The 21,275-nt window shown below is 38.4% G+C and overlaps 1 protein-coding gene across 6 annotated transcripts in view; it reads left to right on the top strand.

The window, feature by feature from the left end:
- Pcsk5 (proprotein convertase subtilisin/kexin type 5) overlaps positions 1-21,275 on the top strand; it is a 432,587-nt gene that overhangs the window by 109,922 nt on the left and 301,390 nt on the right. For all 6 annotated transcript variants that reach the window (XM_078047476.1, XM_078047475.1, XM_005324113.5 and 3 more), the window contains exons 4-5: positions 16,673-16,816; positions 19,340-19,416. In XM_078047476.1, coding sequence (XP_077903602.1) covers positions 16,673-16,816; positions 19,340-19,416 — 221 coding nt within the window. The remainder of the gene's footprint in view (positions 1-16,672; positions 16,817-19,339; positions 19,417-21,275) is intronic.

Raw genomic sequence — 21,275 nt, 5'->3', positions numbered from 1 at the left:
TAAAATATGTATGTAGGCCTGGGGGTGCAGCTCTAAGGAAGCTCTCCCTAGTGCTGAATTTAATTATGTTAACATTATTCCTTTCATTACTGAATAGAAAAAAAAAATGTGGCTCAGATTACAGGAGCAGTGTTGCCCTTGAGCAGGAATATGTTGCTGCGAGAGTAAGTAGCTATAGAGGAAGTTCAGTGTCTTTACCACCCTGTAAATAAAGGTGTGCCATTATGTTTGGAAAGCTACTTTTCTGAAATTATTATTCCAGAAGAAATTATTCAGAAGAAATTCTGTTGGTTGCTATTAAAGTACGTTTTTTGGTGAGATTCTTGAAATAATTCAACTTTTTTTTTTAATTAATAAGAAAAACACTGGCAATTAGATTTGCTAGTGTAGGATGAAACTGACTTTTCTTGCTCATTACACTTCAGGGTCTGGAGAAAACCTCGCAGGGTCGAAAAGGCAATCTTCTCTGTAGGTTCCTTTATTGAGCGGCCAATCAAACATATTATGCATTCTTTTATCTTTTCTGAAGTCTCTACTATGCACCACTGTAGAAGAAAGCTGGGGCGTTTTATTGGCAAAATGTTTCATTTTCCTTCCAAGCAACTTTGTAGATTTTACACTAACATACATCTTCAAAGCAAAGATGTCAGGTAGACTCAGATCATTATTTTTACTCAGTCTGGAAGGAATAATATTAAAGGAGTCTTTTAGTTGCAATCTGAATTGATTTTGCTGATTGTCAGAGTTTTGAGATTGTTTTTCTTTGTGCTGTGAGTACATTTGGTTTTCTGTGGCTGCATCACCGTAATAGCATATCACACTCTTTACTGTGGGGGGTTGTTTTTCCATTGGAAATTTTTTTGTTTTTAATTTTTTATGTGAAATGTGAAAATGTTCTTTGTTTTATTTTTTAATTTTAAATGGCAATAGGTCTAGAACCTCAATTTTTCTCTCACTTGCCCTTTAAATGCTGGAGTTTATTGCTTGATACCTATAAAAGCCTCTATTCAGAATGAAGTTTCGGGGATCATTGAATAAAAAGTCAGCTCAATAATAGCAAAATTGCAAAGAACTGAGGTGATAAATGCAATAACAATTCTCTTTTAAGGTCATTGACGGTATCTTTTTAAAAACTTTCTTTTATAGGTAATCTCATGACTTCTGATTATATTGTGAGCCTTCTTTGCCAAGTTTCTTATTATTCTTTTACCCCACTCTGAACATAAACTTTGTGAAGGTAGGTCATGTTTTCTCATTCCCTGATGCAGTCTCATCATTAGGTATTGGTTGAAAAACAAAACTCACAAAAACATACACATACACAGATGACTAAATAAATGTGTCTTTAAAAATTTTATTAGTTCTTTTCACATGTGTATGAAAGTAGGGTATATTTCGACACATTTGCCCAAACATGGAGTATATATTATTTTAATTAGGATCCTAGTCTTGGGTTGTGCATGATGTGGAGATTCATTGTGATATATTCATATACACAGGACAGTTGTAAATAGGTGTTTTGAAAGTTAATTCAAAAAACTTGGAAAGACTCATTGGAAGTTCCATTTCCTCTTCATTTTTGTATATAACTTAAATGCAATAATCAATCTTTTTTTTTTTTTTGCCCTTTAAGGGTGGCTACTTGAGTGTCTTTTTATGAAAGAAAAATTAAGGAAACCACTATTAAATGCTTAAGACCATGTTGAGTGTGACCAGGTTGAACTGTGTTCTACTAGGGAGGTTGGGATGGTTCTTAGTCTTGGGAAGGACAGGGCTCTCAGATCATCACATGAGCATCACTAGAACACACACCACCTCACTGTGGTGTGCACTTGATTGATCCTTTCTTCCTCTGCTATCCCTCCGTGTCCACTTCTTAAGCATGATACCTTGTGACTTGGCTCTGATTTAAAATAACCTTTGAGAGCACCACATCTATCAGTTGTTATTAGTTTGAGAGGCTGATTTCGTGAACTTCAAATGGCCTTTATTGTTCAGAAGTTTCACGGAGACCAAGAAAGTTGTACAGCATTCAATAAGAATTTGATAGAAATTAAAATGTAAACCTGTGTGTATTATTTTTCTCTTTCTTTGTCTCTCTTTTGCACTGTTCATTTATCCATCCATTCATCCATCCATCCATCTTTGTGAGATGATAATTATGTTGTCAAACCTTGACTGCAGAATGATTGAAGGTTTGGAAAGATGGTATAGAGGCATATTCTTGTTCTTCATTGTTGATTTAATGGAAATATAAATTGTTTCTTTACTTAAAAATTGCTGCCTCTGACATTATTTTCCATAAGAATATTGTCACTAGTGAAGTAATATACATGAATGATATTAGTCGTATTCAGATATTTCCAAATGACGTTCAAAGGTCCCTTCTTCAACCTTTGAAGTGTCTCCAGCATTAGAAAGGGTCATTATCAAATTTAACCCCTATCTCTCACCCTGCACAAAAATCAAAGTGGATCAAAGATCTGGGAAGCACACCAGAAACCTTGCACCTGCCTGAGGAAAATGTAGTCCCAACACTCCACCCTGTAGGCTTAGGAAATGATTTCCGTAACAAGATTCTGAAAGTACAAGAAGTAAAATAAAAAAAATCAATAAATGGGAGGGAATAAAACTAAAAATCTTCTTCATCGTGAAGAAAACAATAAAGAACATGAAGAGAAAGCCTAAAGAATGGGAGAAAATCTTTGCCACATGCACCTCAGACAGAGCATAATTCTCTAGGATATATAAAGAACTCAATCAATAAATGGGAAAGGAGCTAAACAGACGCTTCCCAAAAGAAGAAATATGAACAGTCAACAAATACATCAAAAATGTGGAACATCTCTAGCCATTAGAGAATGCAACTTAAAACTACATTGAGATTTTATCTCACTCCAGTCATAACGGCAACTATCAAGAAGACAAGTAATGATAAATGTGGGTGAGGATGTGGGTAAAAGGGTGCACTCGTACATTGTTGTATGACTGCAGATTGGTGCAACCACTGTGGAAAGCAGCATGGAGATTCCTGGGAGAGGGGGAGACTAGGAATGGAACCACCACTTGACTGAGTTATCCCACTCCATGGTTTATACCCAAAGGACTTAAAATCAACATACTACAGTGGTGTAGCCACATCAATGTTTATAGCAGCTTGATTCCAATAGGTAAACTATGAAATCAACCTAGATGCCCTTCATCAGATGAACGGATTAAAAAAATGTGGTACGTATATACAATGGAATATTACTTAGCCTTAAATAAGAATAATTTATGGCATTTTCAGGTAAATGGATGGAACTAGAGCATATCATGCCAAGTGAAATAAGCCAGTTCCCCGAAACCAAAAGCCAAATGTTTTCTCTGATTAGTGAATGCTGATCCATAGTGGGGCAGGGGGATAGGGAAGAATGAAGGAACTTTGGTTGTGTAGAGGGGAGTCAGGGGAGGGGTGGGATTGTGGGGATGGGAAGGAAGGTAGAATGAGATGACATTATAACCCTGTATACCTGTATGATTATACTACTGGAGTGACTCTGCACCATGTACAGCCAGAGCAATGAGAGTTGTGCTCCATTTGTGTACAATATGTCAAAAGCATTCTACTGTAAAATAAATAAATTAACAAATAAATAAGTTAAATGTGATATAAATACACAATGGAATATTACTCAGCCATAAAGAAGAACAAAATTATGGCATTTGCCGGTAAATGGATGGAACTGGAGAATATGTGCTAAGCCAGTCTCCCAAAACCAAAGGCCAAATTTTTTCTCTGATATGTAGAGGCAACCTAAAATAAGGGGTAGGTGAATAGAAGTTCAGTGGACTAGACAAAGGAAAATGAAGGGAAGGAAGAGGGATAAGAAAAGGAAAGATACAACTTTCCTGTGTACATGTATAAATACGCCACAACCACAAGAAATTCATTTAAACAAATAATAATAACTATGGGTAAATGGCAGAAAGATCAATAGAGAGTGGGTAGCAGGGGGTAGGGAGAGGGGATGGGAAGGAGAGGTACTGGGGTCTGAATTACAATAAGATCTATTCAATGCTCCTATAATTATGTCAAAGTGGATTCTACTGTTATGTGTAACTTAAAAAAAAACCAATTAAAAAAAAGAAAAAGGTTGTTTTCTATCATTGTGTTATAAAAATTCTTTTGTGACTTTGAAAACAATAAAAGTAGTAGGACTTTTGAGTTATGAAACCAGTTGGTTGTGCTTTTCCAGAACACAGTGCATTCTGCTCATTTTAAAGAAAGGAAAACATTCTCCATTCTATTAGCACCAGTTCGGAGCCCTTGGTGAATAAACAAAGCAGGAGTTTCTGAGCAAATTTATGCAGAGGGGACCAAGAGGATGAAGAGTTCTGTGCAAGCAGAATTTTGTAAACAACATAAATGAAGATATTACATATTAGAAAAGAATGAGGGTTGCTTCCTGTTAATGTTCCTATAATTATTAAAATAATGCAACTCCATTGCTTCTAAAATGCATTTTCATGAGCTTCAGCATAGGAATTGTTTCGTGGCTTATAGGCACGTAAGGAAAACATTTTAATTGAGATCATCCCTAAGCAAGCACCATTTACTAATTTACCAGTTGCACTATTTATGGAGAGAGTGGTATATTAAGAAATATCTGACTCTCGATTCATAGCCAAGAAGAAACTCATTTGATAAACTAAGTTTCTCTTCAACTCACAGAAGAATTTGCTGCACAACTATAAGGAAACAATATTCAAATCGAGCCATTTACAGAAAACCAGAGAAGAGTTGAGAAATGTTTATTTCATCATCATGCCCTTTGTTCTTCCAAAGAAAATAGATTCCTGTACCCCTCAGCTCCTCTCCTGCCAGAAGAAATATCTCACAGGGCTGTAATAACTCACCTGCACCATGTCGCATCTCTTCTGATTTCCTTTTTTTTTTTTTTTTTTTTTAGTACCAGGGATTAAACCCAGGGATGCTTAACCACTGAGACATATCCCCAGCAGGGCCCCTTCCTTTTTAATAATTTTGATACAGGGTCTTGTTAAGTTGCTTAAGGCCTCATGAAGTTGCTGTGGCTGATTTTGAACATGCAATCCTCCTGCCTCAACCTCCTGAGCTGCTGGAATTCTAAGTGTGCATCACCACATCTGCCTCTTCTGAATTTTTATGCCAACCGTATTGAACACTATTAGTGGCACATAGAATAATCAGCACTCCCAAATTAATGTCATCTTCTCTTACGTGATTCTCTTGAAGGCACATCAATGTCTCTGCACATTTTCTGTGTTCTTTCATGAATCTTTTCATTGGCAAAGAGAAAAAGCAAGTGCCCTATCATGAGGCAGTGTGCAGAAAATGAAGATTTCTAGATCTTATTTGTACCTTTTCTGTTATCTGCATTATTTGTCGACTATGTCAGTCATCCTCTTCTATGCTTTACCTTACTTAGAATTCACTTCTGCCTTTTTTCTCAAAATTCTTTGTCAGTCAGTCAGGGTTCTCCAAAGAAAGAGAGTCAAGACTCTGTGTGTGTGTGTGTGTGTGTGCGCGCGCGCGCGCCCGCGCACCGATAGAAAGATGGCAGAGAGACTGATTTAGCATGAGTGATTGACATGTAATTGTGGAGGCTGAGAAGTTTTCTGGCCTGCTGTCTGCAAGCTGGAGGCCTTAGGAAAGCTATTCCACTCCATATCTGAAAAGCCTGCAAACCATAGGAACCAATGTTGTAAGTCCCAGGCTAAACCTGAAGGCCCAAGAATCAAGCACTGATGTGCAAGGGCATTGAAAGGTGGATGTGCCAGCTCTAGTAGAAAGCAAATTCACCTTCGTCTGACTCTTTATTCTATGGAGGCCTTCAAGGTGTTGGCTGATGCTCAGCCATGTTGGTGAGGGCAGCCCTACTTTGCTCAGTCTGTCTGTTCAAATGCTAATGTCTTCTGGAAACATCCTCACAGATACACCAAAAAATAGTATTTACCAGCTGTCGGGGCATCCCTTAGCCCAATCAGGTTGACACATAAAATCAACCATCACACCCCTTAAAATAAAAATAAATTCCTGACTTTTTGAGTATTTTTACTATGAACTCTAAATATTTTTAAAAATATTTTTATTTATTCTTTTTAGTTATACATGACAGTAGAATGTATTTTGACCTATCATGATAGTCTCCCGTTCCATCCATTCACCTACAAATGCCATGATTTTATTTTATTTTTTTTTTATGGCTGGGTGTTTTAGTAAGCTTTTTAACCCCTGTGACTAAAAGACCTGACCAGAAAAACTGTAAAGGAGAAAAGATTTATTTAGGGGGCTCACAGTTAAAGAGGTCTTAGTCCATAGAAGTCCGACTCCATTTCTCAAGGCTGAACATCATGGTGAGAGAGTGTGACAGAAGGAAGAAACTCACATCATGATCAGAAAGCAGAGAGAGTCAAAGTTTCTATTCTCTAGATACAAAATATATACCCTAAAGCCACGCCCCCACCAAACCACTTCCTCTAGCCACACCCCACCTCTTCAATTAAGACTCCCCCTGTCAGGGGATTAATTCACCAATTAGGTTAAGGCTATAACACAGTCATTTCTCCTCCAAACATTTTTGAATTGTCTCATATGTGAGCTTTGGGGAAACTTCCAAACATAACACTGAGTAATATCCCACTGTGTATAGGTACCACATTTTCTTTATCCAATCATCTGCCAGAGGGCATATAGGTTGATTCCATAGCTTAGCTATTGTGGGGATTGGCTATGAACATTGATCTAGCTATGTCACTTTAGTATGCTGATTTCAAGTCCTTTGGGTATATGCCAAGGAGAGGGATAACTGGGCCAAATGATGGTTCCATTCCAAGTTTTCTGAGGAAATCCATACTGCTTTTCAGAGTAGTTGCGCCAATTTGCAGTCCCACCAACAATGTATCAGTGTACCTTTTCCCCCACGTCCTTGCCAACATTTATTGTTACTTGTATTCTTGGTAATTGCCATTCTGACTGGAGTGAGATGAAATCGCAGTGTACTTTTAATTTGTATTTCGGTAATTGCTAAAGATGTTGAACATTTTTTCATATACTTTTGACCATTCATATTTCTTCTTTTGTGAATGTCTGTTCAGTTCCTTTGCCAATTTATTGATTGGGTTATTGTGTGTGTGTGTGTGTGTGTGTGTGTGTGTGTGTGTGTGTGTGTTAAGTTTTGTGACTTCTTTAAATAACCTGGAGACTTAATGCTCTATCTGAGGTACAGGTGGCAAAGATTTTCTCCCATTCTGTAGGCTCTCTGTTCATGTTCTTGATTATTTCCTTTGCTGTGAAGAAACTTTTTAGTTTGATACAACCCATTTATTGATTCTTGATTTCACTTGAGTTTTATGCAGCTTAAGAAATAGGGGTTTAATTTCATATTGCTGCATATGGATTTCCAGTTTTCCCAGCACCATTTGTTGAAGAGGCTATCTTTTCTTCAATGTATGTTTATGTTTATGGAACCTTTGTCTAGTATGAGATAACTGTATTTATGTGGGTTTGTCTCTGTTTCTTCTATTCTGTACCATTGGTCTTTCTGTCTGTTTTGGTGCCAATACCATGCCATTTTTATTACAATAGCTCTGCAGTGTAATTTAAAGTCTGGTACTGTGATGCCTCCTGCTTCACTTTTCTTGCTGAAGGTTACTTTAGCTATTCTGGGTCTCTTATTTTTTTAAATGAATATCATGACTGTTTTTTCTATTTCTATGAAGAATGTCATTGGAATTTTAATAGGAAGTGCATTAAACCTGTATAACACTTTTGGTAGTATGGCCATTTTGACAATATGAATTCTGCCTATCCAGTAGCAGGGGAGACCTTTCCATCTTCTAAGTTCTTGAATTTCTTTCAAATTGTGTTCTGTAGTTTCAAAGTGTTCTGTAGTTCTCATTATAGAGGTCTTTCCCCTCTTTTGTTAGATTGATTCCCAAATATTTATTTTCTTTGAGGCTCTTACCAATGGAATAGTTTCACTTGATTTCTAATTTCTCTTTCAGTTGATTCTTCACTGATATGTTGGAATGCAATTGGTTTATGGGGGTTAATTTTATATCCTGCTCCTTTGCTGAGTTCATTTATGAGAACTCTAAAGATTTGAAGATGTATAACCCAGGCTCCATTCCAAGTGCCTTTTAATTTCACTGGGAAGATCATACACAGGTCTAGTCAGAGATCACTGATGTGAGAATTGTTAGGAGGTGAGCAAAAACGCACTGGACTTGAAATGTCCTGCTGAATTCAGGGGATTTGAGTATATGCTTTAGCATCACATATTTGATACCTTTAAGGGTCCCCATGGCCTTTCTTCCCCACATGTTCGGCCAGCATTTCTCTTCTAGATAAGCTGCATCAACTTGATGGACTGTTTTCTCTTACCTTTCCGGATCACTTTGCTTCTCTCAAACTGATAATTTCACATGTTGCTTACTTTTGGCTGTGTGGGAAGCACTCCCTATGTGCCTCTCTGTCTTATTTCTTTGTGTTTTTCTCAATTTCCACGTCCCCTCTTTCACTCTGCACCCTCCAGCAATACTGTTTTAGTCTACTTTTTTTTTGTTGCTGTGACCAAAAGTCCTGACAAGAACAATTTTAAAAAAGAAAATGTTTTGTGGGGGAGGCTCATGGTTTCAGAGGTCTTAATCCATAGATGGCTGACTTCATTCCTAAGGGTTTAAGGCCAGGTATAACATCATGGTGAAAAGGTATGGTAGAGGGAAGCAGCTCAAGAAATCACACCCCAAAGCAGAGAGAGCTGTACTTAACAAGGCCAAAATATATACTCCCAAAGGGCACCCCTTGGCCCCACCTCCCCCAGCCACACCCTACCTGCCTATAGTCACCAGTTAATCCCTGGTGACTAGGGGGATTAATGCACTGATTGGGCTAAAGCTCTCATAATCTAATTATTTCACCTCTACACTTTCTTGCATTGTCTCACACAGGAGCTTTTGGTGGATTCCACCTATCTAAACCATAACGAGTACTGATTTTTAATTTTTTTTAGTTCTGTTGACTCTCAGTCTGTCTTTGATTAGTGCATACCTTTTCCAGGATAGAACACAGCCTCTTCTTCCCTCACTTGTCATTTTTTGAGTCGAGTCATATTTGGGGGTTTAGGTTCAATGCTGTGTTCTCTCAGCCTTCTCACACTTCCCTCTGATTAGGTTCCATCTTACTAAAGTACCCTGACAACCCCCATTATAATGCCTGGCATGTGCTTTTATAAGAGCTTGTTTGTCTGTAACATGGGCTAGACTTCGAGTTCTTGACAACATGAACAGTGTTCATGGCAAGTCGAGTGACCTGCATGTGGTGAGAAGGAAAGATTACAGTAGTGAAGGATGCAGAGGTTTCAAACTCAGATAGCCAAAACTTGACTCTGTTGTTGTACCTGAGGTATTTGATAATAATGTGAACTTGGCAGGTGCAGATGGCTATACATGTACAAGGTAAGTTTGTTCTTAGTGCCAAACAATGCCCCCTAAATTTTAGAGATGTTAGTTACCCATTAGTGTCATGGCCAGGTGAAAAAACTGAAGCCAGTTATCTAAACACTGATATGAGACATGTAAAAATTCTTTAAAGAAGATAGACATATTTGTTGGTTTATCATGTTGGCTTATTGGTTATGTTAAGTACCTTTCAGAATGCAAGTTTCTAATTCAAGAGGGGTCAGATTTTGAAAGATTCAGAGGATCACAACGTTAAACATCCATTTAACTCTATCTAAAAACCATCCGGCTATCCTTTGCCAGCTTCACATTAATTTCTTGATCCTCAATTAAAGTAGTGTTTGGGAACTGCATTTATTCTGTTTTCTTGTATATAAGCATATCATGTATACCACAGCCTCGTTCTCCCAATACCCACTACTTTTTGATGTTTCCTTGGTTTTATGTGGGACAAGCTAAACTTCTTATAACTTGAGAAATGATCCTTTGTCAAAACTTACTGTAGCTGGGCCATGGTGGCACCCGCCTGTAATCCCAGTGGCTCAGGAGGCTGAGCTAGGAGGATTGCGAGTTCAGAGCCAGCCTCAGCAAAAGTGAGGCATTAAACAACTCAGTGAGACCCTGTCTCTAAATAAATAAAATACAAAAAGGGCTGGGGATGTGGCTCAGTGGTTGGGTTCCCCTGAGTTCAATCCCCAGAACCAAACAAACAAACAAACAAAAAAACAAACCAACAAACCTGTATTATAGTAGGTGGGAATCATGCTTCAAGCAGTATATGGGGTAAAACAGGATGATTGGTGGGAGGCACCAATCTTGACAACAAAGGCAATTAGAACTGTTCTTTCTTTGAGTACCCCAACCCTATTCTCCTTCCCCCAACCTAGCTCAAGACCCCGAACATTAAGGTCATTCCTGCTGTCTTTCACAAACAGATCAGTTGCCCTTTCAAGTTTGTCTAATGTAACTCTCCAGACAATGAGGAAAACCATCTTGTTCTTTTACAATAAACTATCTCTCGTTTTTATTTTATTTTATTTTTCAACTAAGGTTTTCCTCCCTAAATTATGATGACTCCCATGCACGTGCTGTCATCAGCCACAGCACGATCACACCAACAGCAGCTATTTGTTTTGTACTTTGTCTTCTCTCATCTTCATGACTAGTCTCTTGTTCAAAGGACAGATCAGTTTTAGGATTTTAGGATTTTGAAGCTGGAAAGAAGTAGAGGTGGAATGAAAACTCTCCTCTGCCTGCTTCCCTTAGCTCACATCCTCAGCTGCTCTGTTGGAGTTGGTGTTGTTGAAACATACTAGCCTCCCTTGGAATTTCTGCATAATCCACAAATTGAACAATTATCTTTGGATCTGTTTTGGTCAGGGCATTTTTGTGATTTGAAGTCGACCAAACTGGCCTTTAGAGGTAGTAGTAAAAAACTTAGACCCTACCCAAGCTTAGTATAGATTATCATGCACCTGTACACATCTACAGTTTTGGAGACCCAGGGTCTCTGCTCCATACACCTGATGGAGAGCCCACTCAGCTAGGACCTTCCTCACAAAGATTCAGAAGCTTCACAAAGGTTTAGGTAAACTTGAGAAAGAAAGATTTAAGAATGACTTTTGCAAACAAACGAGAGAAGGAGTGAAATAATTGACTGAAAACACAAAGGGAGTGCTAAGCTTAGGTGCTTCCCAGTGATTCCCAAGTACTGAGAAGCAGATGTCAGATCTCATCAGAAATGAAGCAGAACTAACCCATAGTGGGCTGCTTCCAGGGCTATGAAGGTCCCACCTTCTAAAAGCTCATGGAAGATTTGTGTTGCACATTCAGGAATTGTGTGATTGTGTTGGTTTACAACTAGTCATGATGTGAGTATTTATACCGTGGTAGTTGGTAAACAATGCAAATGGGGGCTATTTTTTTTAAAAATATATTTTTAGTTGTAGATGGACATAATACCTTTATTTTGTTTATTTAGATGTTTTTGTTTTTGTTTTAATGTGGTTTGAAGGATTGAATCCAATGCCTCAGGCATGCTGGGGAAGTGCTCTACCACTGAGCCACAACCCCAGCCCAGGAGCTATTTTTTTTTTTTTAAGACTAGATGTACTGGGCTGGGAATGTGGCTCAGGCGGTAGCGCGCTCGTCTGGCATGCGTGCGGGGGCCCGGGTTCGATCCTCAGCACCACATACCAACAAAGATGTTGTGTCCGCCGAGAACTAAGAAATAAATATTAAAAATTCTCTCTCTCTCTCTCTCTCTCTCTCTCTCTCTCTCTCTCTCTCTTTTCAAAAAAAAGACTAGATGTACTAACATATCATTGATCATTGAATAAAGAAGTGAACTTTATGTTATTGGAAGTAGTCATATAAAAACTTGGCATTTCCTAAGAGAGATGTAGTACCAAAAAAAAAAAAAAAAGAATAAGGAAAATGAAGAAGATCTCTAAGGTCTTATCTGACTATATTCTACTCTATCCCTCGAATGCACTGTCATCCTGCTAAAGCCAGTGAGATTTCAGCTTTTTGATTACTGGAGATGTGTTCTCCGACGTTCACTCCTTATCCCATCATTTGAATGTTTGACCCTGCTCTAAGCCCTTTCTGTTTCAATTTTTTGCCTAAGACTTTCCATAGTCCTGTGCCCTGGTGTCAGATGGCTTGAGTCTGAATTCCAGTTCCACTATTGACCATGCATTTGAATTCCAGAACGTTACACACATTGATTAAGTCTCATTTGCTTTATCTGTTGAAAGCATATAACGAAAACACCTCTTTCAAATGGTTGTCCTAAGTCTTCAATGGTGCTATCCACATACACTGATTAGTGAAATGCTTGGCCATGGTAAGGACCTAGTAGACATTAGTTATATTTTCACATATTTAGAAGCCCAGGCCACTGCAGTTATGTTAATAATTAATATCAATTCTATTTTCTACATCTCTTAAGCTCTAAATTTTTTGAAAATTTTCAAATATATATGTATATATTTTTACTGAATTGACTTGTTCTGTTTCTTAATTTGTATTTGGAACATATTTTTGTGCATGTAGTTCTATTTTCTTACTAATATTGCATAGTCAGGGATGCAGTCTTATGAGCTACTGTATAATAATGAACAGCAGATGTTTTCAAAGTTAGCAGATACTGATAGCATACAAATGGCAGTTTGAGGGCCAAAGGTGTACAGCTCAGTGGTACAGTGCTTGCATAACATGTACAAGGCCCTGAGTTTGATTTATAGCACCCCTTCATCCTGCCACCCCTGCCAAAGGGCCGTTCTTTGGAAGCCTTCAGACTTCAGAACTTATGGAAGTTGAAAAAGAATGATGTTGAATATTTTCCCCTCCCCTTACTCTAAAGAAAACGATAGCGAGAACATAACAGGTGTTTAATAAACTGTTCTTTCATTGAGCAAACACTGTAGAAAGTTTATGAAGACATGAGAGATGTGGACTCGCCCATAGTCATTTATAAGCAGAATAACTCGTAACCCTGGTAGGGAAAAAGCCAGTTTCTTAAAATTACAGAATCAGCTCTTTAAAATTGCATTCCTAAAATGCCTAAAAGCTCTTATGGGTAAGAAAATGGGAGACCTTGGTGACAGCCATTGTTTCTGCAGGATATATTGTTTTTTACTCCCAATGTTGTTTCTAAATACTTCATCTTCTAGGCATAGATCATTATTGAAATATAGCACATTATTCAGAATTGAAGGTGCATACATTTACTATATTTATCTTGCATATCCTGTAGACATACATATTTTTTTTCCATTGTCAATGTTCTGAAGTTCCTGACTGGCCCCTATGGGGCTGCATAGATGGTGACACAGTTTCAGCTGCCAGTCTTTAGTTCCAACCCCAGCAGACATTTCTCAATGTGGTTGACCATGGATGAGGGAATCGTGGTCCATATGTGTTTCATCTACCTTTGGGTGGCTGCCATCACATGGATTCCTGGCAAGTGAATAAGGTTCAGTTTAAAGACCGTTTTAATCAGACAGTAGAGGAAATGATGAATTCACTCCTGTCTTTGGTCAGTTTTGGGAGACATCAGTATTTTCCATCGTCTTTCCTCTCTACATATCTTGGGTACATGAAACAACATTAGAAACACATTTGAAAGCCTGGAGCACTGGAAATGTGTTAAAAGTCTAAGGTTCTGGTGGGTGCAATGGCATAGACCTATAATCCTAGCAACTCAGAAGGCTGAGGGTCACAAGTTCAAGGTCAGCCTTAGCAACTTAATGAGACTTTGTCTCAAAATAAAATAAAAAATAAATAGGACTGAGGATGTAACTGTGGTAGAGCTACCCTGAGTTCAATCTTAGCACCAAAAATCAAACAAATTTCACCTTGAGCATTTACGTGTTCTGATTTAAGTGTCCTTGGATGTATTACTTATTTGCAAGAAGCACTCTAGGCTGTGATTAACTCTTTACCTTCGATATTTGGGCCACCTGCTGTATAAGATCATCTAAATGAATTTTTCCATGAGATATTTCCTCTCCTTCACCTCCCACTAATACCATGGTGGTGGATTTGTTTAAAAAAAAAAAAAGTGGTACCAGAATATTTAATGGTAAAATCAGATTCAATAAAAGCAGAGGTGGAAAAAGGAAAACTAGTTGCTTCACTTTTAACACACATGTTTTCCATAGACACTGGCTTTCTTCTGTTTTCATAATTACAATTTCAGGCAGCGTCCCTCCACCCCAGGACGGTTATCGCATTTGTGGGCTACCCGTTTCCTGTGCATTTCCTTCCTCCAGCCCACCTCTTGGCCACATTAACATTACTCCTTGTCACAATCGATAGCACAGGTGGTCACAGTAGGTTTTGAAAAGAAAATGAAATGGAAACCTGTCAAGGTTGCTTTGTGTTAAATTAAAATATTTGGTGAGGAAAGGCCACACTCTTGGCCAGAGTCAGACTTCTGAAAAAAGTAGGTATTTCAGAAATTGACACCATTGTTTATGATCATTCTGTTAACAGAGCTTTAGGGGGCTGGGTGTCTCTGAAGAGGTGAAAGCAGTCAGTGTAATGGCAGCTTTGGGCTTGGAAGTAAAGTTGAGAATATGCCCTTTTTTCTGATCTATAATTAACCAGTATTTCGAAAATCCTAGATTAGACTTAGTTTTATTCAGTCAGGGAGATAGAATTCACACACCATCAATAGTTCTTTGGAATTTAGCTAGAAGAAGTTGAATTGTGTAGAGCAGTGTGCATGCATGTATGTATGCATGGGCACACATGTGTGTTCCTAAGGTCAAAGAAGAGGAAAAGATAAAATAGCCAAAGAAGGCTTTGTGAAAGGAGGTGGGTCCAGAGTTGTGTCCAAAAAACTGAAGGAAGGAAGGGAAAGGAATTCAGATTAGTAAAGTAGATAGCAAAGCATATATGTACAGGGCCTCAGGTGTCAGGATCAGAAGTGAGGATGTAAGGAAACATGCCAATTTTCATAAAAATATAAGTCCTATTCCCTATGAAATTGATGTCTGTCTTGAATGCGTGGGTACCCTGTTTTTGTAGAATGAATCTTTTATTCTATTCAAATGTGTTAATAGCATTCAATAAGACTCTGTCTAATTTAGTGAACAAAATCATGTCCAAGACCACTGGAGGCATCTGTCACTGGTTAGCATTCGATTTGCGGGGAAGAGGTTTGGAAAGAAAGGAGCTTCTCTTTGGGGTTTACCTAGAATCAAAACCCAGTCATGGCCAACAAAGCCCTCAGTGATCCAGCCTTGCCTCCCTTTCTAGGCTGCATTCTTCTGCACTGTTCTTTCCAGAAATAATCACCTTGTTTCTCACTAAGCGCGAGATAACAGTTTTTCACTGCCTACAGGATGCCTGCCCCCAGGTACTTGGGCAGACCACCTCTTTCTCATTAGTCTTGTCTCCACTCGAATTTCACTTTCTCAGAGACTGAAGTCCTTTTTCTGACCATCCCACCTGAAGAAGTATACTGAGACCCCTAATCATTCACCGCAATAGCACCCTCTTTAAGTACGGAAAAACCAAGATCACTTATTTGCTCCTTTATTTTCTATGTTCTGCCCTTTAGGCCAAGGACCTCAGTCAGGCACCTTGTTCAAAGCTGTACGGCCTGGTAGTAGGCACTCAATAAAGTGTGTGTTAAATGAATCAGTGGCAGTCGGGTCTCTGTTGTGCTTACAGCATAGAAAGCTTGGCATTCTTTGCCATCCCTAAATGCTGAACTGTTTGTTACAGGAGGAAAGGAGTGAATGGCTACAGGCCTGGGGTGGCTGGTGTTGCCATGGCATCATAGAGCAGCACATTTCTTTGCCTTAATTCCTCTCTGGAGCCTTAAGAACCTGGAAAGCAGCACCACTCAGAGGGGATATTTCAAAGAGATGGACTTTAAAGGAACAATGGTGTGGGTTGGACAGTTGCTAGTAAATCGTATCAGGAAAAGCTGCTGGCTCAATTTCCTTTTCAGTATGGATGTACGTTGTAGCCATTGAAGAATGACATTTCTGCACATAATGAATCAAGGTTCCATGTTTTACAGCCTACTCCTTGAAACCCTCACATGCATTTTCTTGTGTAGAGCACTTTTCTGGACTTTGCACTATTTTTTCCCCCTTCTTAAAGTATTACTGATTGAGTCTATTTATCCTAATACATTATGGTAGAGCAGCCGTTGTTAATTTAGTGAAAGAAGTTTGGAAAACCTGTTATTTTTTCTCATTCATGGGTTTCTCATAGTAGCACATCTTTGGCTAACTGTACAAAAGACACCTGTGTGAGTTCCAGTGCAGCTGAATTGGCTCCTAGATGCCTGGCTAAGTATAAAAGTATATGTTCTTCAGTTACCTGGTTTGGGTTTATAAATGAAATTTTACAATGACTATGACTCATTAATACATGCTAACAATAAATGATATCTTCCTTATGACGTTTTTGAGATGTATTTTATTTTTATGTTTTTCCAAAGGATTTATGGTACCAGAACAGATCGCAGCTGGTGGCAGATTCTTACTTGCCTTTCCCACATTTCTCTTTCCCATCTTCCCCTGTTATTATGCTGGGAGTCCTGCTTCTGTGCTACCAGGCAATCTACCATATTGCTATTAATTTAATGTGTTGTCTTAACAAATGGATAATTCCCCTGTCTCCTCACTATTTAGTAATCTGCCATGTCTTCTTCTTTCTTCAGCACTGCAGTGACAACACACATCCCTGCCAATCAGATATGAATATTGAAGGAGCCTGGAAGAGAGGATACACAGGAAAGAACATTGTGGTGACCATCCTGGACGATGGCATTGAGAGAACCCATCCTGATCTGATGCAAAACTATGTGAGTGTTTGCTGCGGTCGGAAGTGTCCCCTCCTTGGAAGGAGGAGGACCCATGTTAGGATTATCAGAAAGGGGGATTGCTACTGAACAATGTAACAACAGATACAATAGGCTCTGTGTTTTACTTCTTTCTTGTAAAAAGTGAGCTCTTAAAGTACAGGAAGCGTGAGATAACAGTTTTTCACTTTTGGGTGCCCTTGATACTGTGACCTACAAAAAGAAAGTAATCAGGGAGCAGAAACTCCACCACCAACACCATCTGCCACCAGCAACACCTGCTCTTCTCAACCATTCAGCCAACCAGCCAGGTGACATCTTTTGTTTCTTTTATGGGGAAAAAAAAGTAGACTTAGAATTATTCTCAAGTTATTTTGCTGGTACCTTTCTTTCGCTCCGCTACTATTTTTTGCTTTTAAACTTTTCAGTTGTAAATGGACACAATACCTTTATTTTATTTATTTTTATGTGGTGCTACAGATCAAACCCATTGCCTCACAGGTGCTAGGCAAATACTCTACCACTGAGCCACAATCACAGCCCCTCTGCCTCTCCTCTTTTAAGGATAGTAGTGATTAGCCTCCCAGTAGTCTGTAGGAATCGTCAGTCTCCCTTCGTAGGAAGGAACTGCAGATTCATTTAGTTCTCCTTTGAACAAAAAGAGATGAGTGACAGCAGGCTATCCTCACCCTGCATTCAAGCCACCTCCACAGCACAGAATTTTGAAGCTTAAAAGGAACTGCAGTTTAATCTCCTCATTTAATGGGTAAAGAAATTGAGGCATAAAGACTGAAGGGAGTAATCCAAGGTCAGATATAGAATCAGAACTATGGCTGCCTATGCTTCAGCAGAGATGTCTTTCTCGTCACATGCACGGAGGATTTTGCAGTGTGCTGCTGTTCCCCCGCTACAGACATCTACTTTTGATTATATATGAAAAGCCTTCACTTAATGTGATTGCAATCTTTACCTTTTTTCTTATTTTCTCTTGAAAGAAAATTCTCTAAAATTACCTGTATAATTAGCAGTGCTGGTTCCCTTTGAGTTCTTATGTTCGAGCTGGAGGGGAGTAGGGAAAACATACTAGAGGAGGTATCAGAAGACCTGGGTTCCAGTTTTTGTTTGGTTCATTCAAAAACAAGATAGAAATTAACCTGTTTGAGTCCTCTGTTTTCTTATAACTAAAATTGTTATATTGGAGTCAGTGCAGAATCCTTCATGTTTTCATGGCCACAAAGAGCAGTTACAGGGCCCCCTTTGTACAGGAAGCAGAAGCTTACCAGCTTTACACGTAATATATTTTCCTGAATCCCCTCAAACATTTCAAGTTCTGTGCACTAAAAGTTATTTCAGAAACATGAGCCTTTTGATAAATACAGAAAATAAAGATTTTGCAAACATTGACACTAGGAATCATAAGGCATAAGGAAATTTCAAATATCTTAAAGTAAGCTGTCTATGGTGGTATAAATTTGAACGATGGTAATGATCCAGTAAATTCTTCATAGTTTCTGGAAATTTTTCATGAGTATTTTTTAAAATATGTTTTTTGGATGTTGGTGGACCTTTGTTTTATTTATTTATTTATATGTGGTGCTGAGGATCGAACTCAGTGCCTCACACATGCTAGGCAAATGTTCTACCACTGAGCCACAACCCCATCCCTTTCATAAGTATTTTTTAGAAAATATTTTTTAGCTATAGACGGATGCAAAATCTTTATTTTGTTTATTTATTTTTATGTGGTGCTGAGGATCGAACCCAGTGCCTCACATGTGCGAGGCAAGCACTCTGCCACTGAACCCCAACCCCAATCCCATCATAAGTATTTTTAAAAGCAAACAAATCTAACTTCGGTTTTGGAGGTTCTGTATCCTCATTTTGTAACCTCAGCATAAGAAAACTTTATTCATCATTTTGGTTGGTCCAAAAGCCCTTGAGTATTAGTAAAGTCTGAATTACAGGCTTCCTTTTTTACAATATCTGAATGCAGACAAATGTTTAATAGGGGTCCCAAGGTACTTAATGGAATAAATATCTAATATTGATTTTTAGTTGGCTTGCCAATTATATATGAATAATTTTTGCCTTCTAAAATCCTTAATTATGATAAAGAAGTTAACAAGTTCAAAAATTCAAGTAAGGAATAGGGAGTGAATCTGGAGAATAAATCACTTTGCTTCCAGGTATTTGAGGAGTACTTAGTGGAAAAGGACATGTTTGAAACACACACATTTCATGACCTGGGTCATTCCAGGTGCACTGGGAACAGTGATGGCATAATGAAGCAGGATCTCCTTGGTCTGTTTTGAACACTTCTTCACCCTGAGGGGGAGAATGCAGCATTGATAATTACTAAACCAGCAGACCCTCCCTAAGGCATCCTGACACCAGTGAACCATGAGTTATTAGTTAACCTAATTACTCTCTAGCAGAAATGTGTTTCAGATTGCGGGAGCCCGTCGGTCACTGGCTAATTAATGACTCTCCATTTCTTTTCTCTCGCTCTCTCCTCCCTGGCCATAGGATGCTCTGGCAAGTTGTGATGTGAATGGGAATGACTTGGACCCAATGCCTCGTTACGACGCAAGCAATGAGAACAAGTAAGGCTCAAGTCAAGGGCGGTGGCAGGAGTTAGGTTTTCTGTTCCTGCTAAGGGAAGTATGTTCTTGAAAGGCTTGGTAACCAATGGGCCTAATTTACTGCAAAATGAAAAGGTGTCTTTTCAGCAAAGTTTCTGAGTAATAAAAAGGAGAGGTTCACAAATTAAGAAAGGTTGCAGAGAGAACCCTCAGCATTTCCATATCTTGAAAATTGAATTGGAGGACATCACCCTCACCGACCTCACCCCATTTGTTTAAAGATAGTGGTGCTAATGGGAGAGGCAAAAGTACCCCCAAAGAGAGTTACTTGATTCTCCTAAATTCAACAAATTTGATGGGCTACTACATTTGAGGCCGCTATCCGGGGGCTTTATTATTTTGTTTCTCCTTTGCTCCCTTCTCTGTGATTAGGTTTCCACTAATATATAGGAAACACTTAGAAGAATTGTTACCATCTGGGGAATGTATTGCCTTTCTATGTCCTTTCACAACCAAGAGGCCCATTTCCACTTTCCAGTTCCTATACTCGTTTTTAGTGAATGCGAATGAAATAGTACATCCATTAGATGATAGATTATTTTAACATTCCTCAGTAAGTCAGTGTGAGTTGTTTTTCTTACTTATAACGAATCAGATTCTTTTAGTTGGTATTTCTAAACAGTATATCACATTAATTAACATTCCCTCCACTTTTACTGAAAATCTCCTCTAGGATAATGCTGTGATTTAGATATTTTCATGTGAACGTTTATTTACCTGTTTTAGGCTGGAATCACAAAAGTTGTAAGGAAAATGGCCCTGCTCATCTATTATGTGCTATTTGCAATCTCCTTTTTTTTTTCCCCCTAGGGGAAACTTCTCAGCTCGTAGTATTTAAGTAAGTCAATACATTTAGATAAATGCATATGACCTAGAAAAATTGTGACTATGCATGTGCTTTTTTTTCCCCATCTACAAAGAAGTCTTAACAAAGTAGCTGTAGAAATATGCTATTTGTTAATATTAACAACCAAGTTAATATGACTGTGGTGAAAGCTTTAATATACAAATTGACATAAACTTTTCCAGAACTTCCGAACAAAACAAGAAAGTGGCTAAATTAAACTGGATAGTTTCCTTTCAGACCTGATTGTTATTGTCTAGATTGTAATGTTGAGTGAATTTTACACAAGGGGTTAGAGTTTCAGACAACAAGAGCTGATGTTTTTTGTCCTAATTTATAAACTAGCATGAAACAAAGAAAAAGAGACTTGAATCACTCAGTACTTAAAAAGGCACTAATAGTTTGCATGTGTGGGAATATGGAACATATCTGCCGTCCTCTCAGTTTTGCTGTGAATCTAAAACGTTTCAAAAAAATAGTCTTAATAAAAAAATAACACTGATAAATTTCAATATATAGTTTGTTCTCCTGTCATGCTACATATGCATTCCTGATATGCACTCCTAAAAACAATAGCACTCTGTCAAATCCTAAAACACAGAGTGATGAAAACATTGAGTTGGAGTCTAATACTCAAACATCATCAGTCTCTGTCTCTGTCTCTGTCTCTCTCTGTCTCTCTCTCTCTCTCTCTCTCTCTCTCTCTCTCACACACACACACACACACACACACACACACACGATAGGGATCTAATAAAATGGTAGTTAAGAAATAATTAAAACTACTTTAAAAGTGGCACTTAACCATGAACAAGAACCTGACGTGTGCCTATAGAAGTTTATGTTCATTATATCTATTCTCATTTGCTTTCTACCCTGTGTACAAGAGAAAAAGAGTAAGAGAAGAAGAGATCAATGTGAAAACCAAGAATAAAAGACATAGAATAAACAGGAAAAATATACAACAGGCAGAGAG

The sequence above is a fragment of the Ictidomys tridecemlineatus genome, chromosome 4 (assembly GCF_052094955.1).
Source record: "Ictidomys tridecemlineatus isolate mIctTri1 chromosome 4, mIctTri1.hap1, whole genome shotgun sequence".
Taxonomy (NCBI): Eukaryota; Metazoa; Chordata; class Mammalia; order Rodentia; family Sciuridae; genus Ictidomys; species Ictidomys tridecemlineatus.
Note: the sequence above shows the minus strand (reverse complement) of the source record. Positions and strands in the feature narration are given on the sequence as shown.